Source organism: Pan paniscus, chromosome 7, assembly GCF_029289425.2.
Source record: "Pan paniscus chromosome 7, NHGRI_mPanPan1-v2.0_pri, whole genome shotgun sequence".
NCBI classification, from domain to species: Eukaryota; Metazoa; Chordata; class Mammalia; order Primates; family Hominidae; genus Pan; species Pan paniscus.
In genome coordinates this window covers 30,198,937-30,206,437 of record NC_073256.2, presented here as the reverse complement: position 1 = coordinate 30,206,437, position 7,501 = coordinate 30,198,937, and the positions used below count along the sequence as shown (strand labels likewise).

The following is a 7,501-nucleotide window of genomic DNA, read 5'->3' as shown; positions in this document are numbered from 1 at the left end:
TTATTTCCAAGTTCCAAGGGGAAATACAAAAGTCAGAGTTGAGTGAAAATAAAAGTGGAGTAAGGCTTCAGAAGGCTGTGGTGGGTGTTGGAGAAACATTGCTAGGGCATAAAGCTGGGATAATAAAATATGAGAAATCCCAGTGTTTATCTATAGGTGGAAATCATATTCCACATGTGGATGGAGTCAGGGATCCCTGTGTTTTAAAATCAGTGAGGGACTTGAATATCTGGACTTGTGCCAATTAACATACAAAACTCCGTGCTTTTGATGTTCTCATTCACAAGATATCTGTGTTCCTTCTTTATTAGCAACCATAGTCATAGGCTTCTTAATTTTGACCATGGGAAAAGAAGAGAGGCCTCTGTGTGTTTGTGTCTGTTGGTTAGGCTGTGGTGCAGCTGGTGTCACACTTCAGTGAAAGTCTGGCTTTTCATCACAGATTGATGTGAAAATTGTGCACAAAACTGGTGTCTCACATGTTCTTTCTCCAACCTCAGCTTTTCTTAGTGCCTAAAGTGTCTGCAAGTGGAAATCCAGAGGAAGACAGAGAGAAACTGAGTTCCTGACAATGCATTCACTAGTGAGTAGGGGATGCCTCTTTCTACTGAAATTATACCCATATTGCTGGCAAATGGGCAGTTTTCTCCAATTTGCATGGGTGTTTCATTTTTATTCTTTTTGTTTGTTTGTTTTTATGATGTAAAATCCACCCCGCCTGGGTGTTCCAAATGCAGTCAGGAGGCTTTCAGGTATCTGGCCCCCCATTAAGTTTTCTCAGGACTCTAGGTTGGGTATCGTGTGTCAAAGACTCCTAAATTATCAATATAATTTCTAATATTACACTACTTTATTCCAGCCCCTATTAAGGCTATTTACAAAAAAAGACATGAGAGGTTTCATTCATATATTTCTTTTTCTTCTATCCATCCTATAATCTCATAGGGAAATAATTGACCCATTAACTGTACTGTTGGCTGAAATAGACTTAGGATTGTGATGAATGCAGGCAATAGAGATGAGTGAAGAGCAGAACATCACAGCCCAACAATGAGTCTGATGTTCTAGCAGCTGAGTTCAATAAATCCAGTGTGATAGGACTTGGGCAAGAGCTGTGCAGTGTTGAGGGAAAAGAAGAGTTTGATAAAATGTATTTGAGCTTTTAAAAACTTTGTGAAAGGACAACTAAAGAAGTCATTATTATTCTTATCCCCATTCACTTTACCTTTTGGTAATTAACCTTTTTGCCTTCTGGTAAGTGAAAGTAACATATAAGAAATATAATTATTTAATTATGGTTGCACACTCAGAAGAAGGAATATGGTAGATAGAGTACAATTTAGGGTTCTGTGGAAATGCTTTATAAGGGCTGGTTAGAAAAAAAACAATGAAGAGGCTTTTGAAATCTTTGAACAAGTGAAGTGAGAAGGTAAATTTAAAAGAGAAACAATGATAACTGATGTTTGGATTGTCGAGAGAAAGTTGAGAACAGGAGGCTTCATATCACAGGAATCATCAGACTAAGATTTCCTCAGTATAGCAGCCTCAGCAGTCTTGTCTTGTGCTGCTAGACTGTCTTTAAGCCTTGTCATGAACACCTGAATTATATAACATTAGAGAGACTACATATATGAATTGAATCCTATATTCTGCATAAAGCTTGTTCAGTTCTGAAGAATGCTGGAGTCTGGTTCATTACTTTCTAACTTTTTAATGAATAAGGGACCAATGACTTATATTTAATAAATATTTGCTAGATAGGAAACACGTTTTCTATTAGTTCATTAGATTATTCAAAACACATCATAGGTCTTTTAACCATTTGATTGGTGAGAAACCTGTGGTTCATCTGGAGAAATAATTTATTTCATCACAGTCTTGCTTAAAAAGTAGTAAATCATAGTTATATGCCTTGTGACAAATCTGTAATTTACTTGAAATTCATGGTAAATTTCATTTTATTTATGAATGTTCAAGTGAAAATTTTATAATCAGTTATGTAGAGGTGATCAACACATTACTGAAAAATGTCTGGGTTATATTATGCCACACCTCATGTGATATTTCTTTATAGTAAACTTTAATGGATTCAGAGTGGGTATATCTCTGTGAGTGAATCTGAAATGCAGATACCAGCTTAGTACTGAGAATGAACTGGCTGGAACCCAAAACACTGAGTATTCTGCATACCCAGCTGCTAGCTATGTCATCTCAGCCTTCCTCTTCCGGACAGTGAAAGGAATTTCTCTGTCTAAACTAAAATGTCTGTGATGTTTTAGAAGAAAGTGACTTTTGAAGATGTAGCTATTGACTTCACCCAGGAAGAGTGGGCCATGATGGACACATCCAAGAGAAAGCTGTACAGAGATGTGATGCTGGAAAATATCAGTCACCTGGTGTCCCTCGGTGAGTCCCTCAACATTCACGTACATGTGTAGACGCACATTCAGTCATTCATTCAATAATTGTTAGAACAGCTTCCCCATATCTCACTCTAATCTCTTCTCTGATTCTCTCACAGATCTCATCCAAAAAAGGTTTGAACTCTCTAAATCTATCTGAAATAAATATCTTTCTTTTTATTTTATTTTATTTTATTTTATTTAGTTTGTCACTCAATTAGAGTGTAGTCTTGACAAGGATTTCATGGTTTCTTTGGTACTCAGTCTCTAATACTCATAACAGACCTGGGAACTTAATGAATGTTTTCAGTGTATTAAATTAAATATTTTCTAAATAACTCTTCTGCTTTAGTCTATGCTTAGGCTGAGACCAATTAGTGAAAACAATAGCAATATCTTTTCCATATAGAACACCAATTATTTTTGTAAATCGAATTTTTTTTGTTGTGCCTGAGAATAATAATAAACACACTGTGCAGAGATTTAATTACTCTCTTTCTGAAAAAATTGTGTATTATGCATTGCATCTTGGAACTTAGGCATGGACTCAGCATTCATAGGTCCTGACTGTTTTGAATTTCCTTTTCTTGATGGACCTTTGGTTTGGATTTATTTTCTAGTCTCATATTGGGTCAGAAAAATCCTGGGGAGTTTTCTGTGTTCTAGGTCTTGTGGCCTGAGCTGACCTTCACTGTTTTTATTCTTCCTTGATAGCCTGCCTTACACTTGGTGATAATGCACATTTATTGACAGTGAACTCAAAACACATGTATTCTTTCCACTAGCAGGGTACCAGATAAGCAAATCCTATATAATTTTGCAGCTGGGGCAAGGAAAAGAGCTGTGGCGGGAAGGAAGAGAATTTCTTCAAGACCAGAATCCAGGTAAGCAACAGGGTCCTGTGCTCTAATAGGAGGAGTTGCTTTGTCAATGAATAATATCAGTTGAATATTAATTAGTGGTTTTATTAAATGAGTGATAATTTCTAAAATGTAGGTTAGGCTACTGGAGCAGAATTCCTTAGATGTTATTATCATTTTGTTCATGTGTCAGATGCTACTCTTGTGTCCTCTTTTTTTTCTTTTCTTTCACTTTTGGGAAAAGGATAATTCATATACTTGGCTGGGGTTAAACTTTCATATGCTGACTCTTTTCCTGATATCCCTGTGAAGACTATCCCTCTTTTTACCTGCCTGATATCTCATCTCCATTTTAACTCTTTTCACATTTTAATTTTAAAAATCTTTTCTAATTTCTGACACTGTACAATCTATTTCTTCTATTCAAGTAGTTTCTTCATTTGACACACTTGCCACATCTAAGTGTCAATTTTTGAAAAAAGTACGTGGGCCTTGGGGCTTTTCAAACAATTTTATTACCATAATACCAATGTAACAATTTATTTTTCAATTATTTCAGACAGGGAAAGTGCCCTTAAGAAAACACACATGATATCCATGCATCCTATCACCAGAAAAGACGCCTCCACCAGTATGACAATGGTAAGTTTTATAGCTGTGTACACCAGTCATCTAAGTTAAAGACATGGTAATGGGTTAAGTTAGTAATGAAGCACAATCACCTGAGTGTAATTAGGCTGGCATTAAGTGCTTTCTAAGCAAAAAAAAATTGGATACTTTGAATTTAGTGAATACATTGACCTGTGTTCTAAACCATAACATGAGATCTCTAAAATAGAACAAGTGCATATACATTGCTCATGCCCAGACATTGAAAGATATTGATATCAACACAATTATGCAATAACTCTGCAGTTGAGATGTTACAGAAGAGAACATATCTGTGTCTGCAGGAGATAATGTGTATGCAAATGTCAATCGAGAAAAATGACAAGACAAGTCTCAATCATTTTAGGAGATTTATTTGCCAAAGTTAAGGACATGCATCCAGGGGACAGGTGTATGCCTTTCTCCAAAGATGATTTTGAAGGCTCCAAATTTAAAGGGGAAAGGTGGGATATTGAGAAGTACACAATTTTCATGTAAAAGGTGGGTAGAAAAAATAGTCATTCATGCATTTTTCTGGCTCAGTGAATCTGGATTTTTTTAGATAAGATGACATAAACAAATGAGGCAGAGGAATAATGCAGGAAAGCTGCATTTTACATAAGACAACATAGACAAAATGGGGCAGGGAATCAATCAGATATGCATTTGTGTCTGGTGAACTGGGGATGACTGCACCTGTAAAGACAAGTTATCAGTTTGCATTGCCATGGTGCAATTTTAAGAGCTCATGAGGAATTTCCTCGTGGGCAAAATATGGGGGAGGCTTATAGCTTTTCATCTTGTAGCCATATTATTTAGGAACCAGAAGGGGGAGGCAGGCTTGTGTGACCCAGTTCCCAGATTGATTTTTCCCTTTGGTTAAATGAGTTTAGGGTCCCAAAATTTAATTTCCTTTCACACAAGAAACATTGGAAAGCTTTCAACTGGGGTCTACCACTGAATGGTTGGTCTAGGATTCAAAGGTAGTGAAATGAATGTATAGATATATGTGGGTAAACCATTAAGAGCTTTTAATCTTTGCCCCAAAGGAGAATTCTCTCATTCTGGAGGATCCTTTTGAATGTAATGATTCAGGAGAAGATTGCACTCACAGTTCCACAATAACTCAGTGTTCATTAACTCATAGTGGAAAGAAACCCTATGTCAGCAAACAGTGTGGAAAATCCCTTCGTAATCTTTTGTCCACTGAACCACATAAACAAATTCATACTAAAGGTAAATCATATCAGTGTAATCTATGTGAAAAGGCCTATACTAATTGCTTCCACCTTAGACGGCACAAGATGACTCACACTGGGGAGAGGCCATATGCATGTCATCTATGTAGAAAAGCCTTCACTCAGTGTTCTCACCTTAGAAGACATGAGAAAACTCACACGGGACAGAGACCATATAAGTGTCATCAATATGGGAAAGCCTTTATTCAATCCTTTAACCTTCAAAGACATGAGAGAACTCACCTTGGAAAAAAGTGTTATGAATGTGATAAAAGTGGGAAAGCCTTTAGTCAAAGCTCTGGCTTTAGAGGAAACAAAATAATTCACACTGGAGAGAAACCACATGCTTGTCTTCTATGTGGGAAGGCCTTCAGTCTGTCTTCCGACCTTAGATGACATGAGAGAACACGCACTGGAGAAAAGGCATATGAATGCCTTTTATGTGGGCAAGCCTTCAGACAATGTACTAATCTTAAAGAGCATCAGAAAATTCACCCTGGAGAGAAAATTATAAACTTCTTCAGAACATATTCTGACTTTAGATGACACGGTGTTAGGAATGATGAAGGTAAGGAATGTGGAAGAGACTTCAGCTGTAGTTGTAGCATCTAAACATGCCGAAGGACTCACATTTTGAAGAAATACTGTAATCAACATGGAAGATACTTCAGTTACCTTTATTCTTCAGTCCACATCAATAAATTCATATGGAAGAGAAATTGTATGACATGTATGTACCAAAGACTTGTTAGTGATCTGAGCATAAGTGACATGAGAGAGCTGAAACTGTCAATATAATCAACTAAAAGTGTTCAGCAACAGCTATAACTTAAAACATGTGGGACTTTCAGGTAGAGAATCTCTAACTCTGAATTCAGTGTGAAAATGTTTTTATTTGCAATTTATTGCCAAATAACATGAGAAAACTTTACTTGGATGAACCCTTTATTTCTATTTTCTGTGAATAAACATTCAGCCAAGCACAGGCTTGATGTTCACAAGAGAAGAGTGATAAAATGCTGCTAAAATGGAAAATAAGAGAGGAAAGCCTTCATGAGCTAAATAAGAAGGGAAAATCTTTCCAAGGGCAATGAATTCTCTTGGAATACCAAATACTTCTTACTGGAGAAGTTATGCAATGAAAAATCATGAGAAATCCTTTCTTCATAGAGCTACACTTGTGGCACATGTGAGATTTCTCACTGGACAAAACATGGTTAGCATCTTGAAAGGAGAAAATTCTTTAGTGGTAATTCATTTCTTAGTTGACATTGAGTTTCTCACATTGAGGAGCTATCAAACTTGAAAATCACTGTGGAGAAACCTGATAGATTTCTCATCAGAAAAGTGAGTCAAGAAGGTGGACCCCTAGAAAAAACTCTTAACACATACTTTAGCAAAATAATTCAGAAATTTGAGAAAATATCTATTCATAAAAATGTGGCATGTAAATGCATAATAGCAAAGTGACCAGGGAATAAATTGAGTGCAGAATTATATAAGAAATCTCATTAAACTTTTCCAAAAGACCAATACTTACAAATATTGAAAGAATACAATCTGTTGTTGAACAAACTTAGTATGTTGGCGAAGCCCTTGTTTCATTTATGCAGCCCTAACAAATCGATTTGCATCTGCACTCCTTGGGTGAGATTCTTGGTCGAGATTCTACCCCAACTTCTGAGTCTCCCCAGTCTTCAACAGCTCTTTCCTCACAGCTCACCTCCCTTTACTTCAACGTCCACTAAAACCACTTGTTTCCATCCAACCCTCGAGTTGACACACCAGGGATCTTCAGCCCCACTTGCTAGATTTCTCAGTGTGTCATTGCATAGATTTAGCAGGGAAATGGAGGCTGTATCAAAGACACCTTGTATATGCATTTGGGTGTCCGCAGCCCTTTCCTCTGTCTCTGAGCAGTTACCTGGGATCAGAGAATAAGGCAGCTCTTCTCTTCTATCCCTCAGAAGGCTCTTGAAATTTTGTCCCTGGACCCTCTCTAATTGGAAGTAGCAGTTCATCTCATAACACCCCACATTTTATTCCGGTAAGTCCTGAGTTATTACACAGAGACAGACACAGCTGTGCTCCTTTTACTGCAGTCCAGAAGATAAAACACCAGCATGATAAAACAGCTGAACCTGTCAGCCACCTTGCAAGCCTTTCCTATATTTGATTCAATATAGGAATTTCATTTTCCTGAAGCAAAATGAAAGTTCTCACAGAGAGGCCCTCCTCTGCCTTGTCCTCAGAATTGGAAAATGTATTGTCCGTGAAGGAGCCTCACCACTGAACTTAAAACTCAAGAGAAAATGTTTCCTGAATATCAAGTGGGATGACTTGAAATTTTGCC

General features: G+C 37.1%; 1 protein-coding gene across 1 annotated transcript; it reads left to right on the top strand.

Moving 5' to 3' along the window:
• The first annotated feature begins 413 nt into the window (after positions 1-413).
• Positions 414-5,544, top strand: LOC129398507 (putative zinc finger protein 705G). The gene is made up of 5 exons (XM_055116185.2): positions 414-583; positions 2,280-2,406; positions 3,191-3,286; positions 3,822-3,904; positions 4,960-5,544. Exons 1-5 carry the CDS (start codon positions 572-574, stop codon positions 5,542-5,544), a joined length of 903 nt encoding a protein of 300 aa, XP_054972160.2. The 5' UTR covers positions 414-571.
• Positions 5,545-7,501: the final 1,957 nt, after the last annotated feature.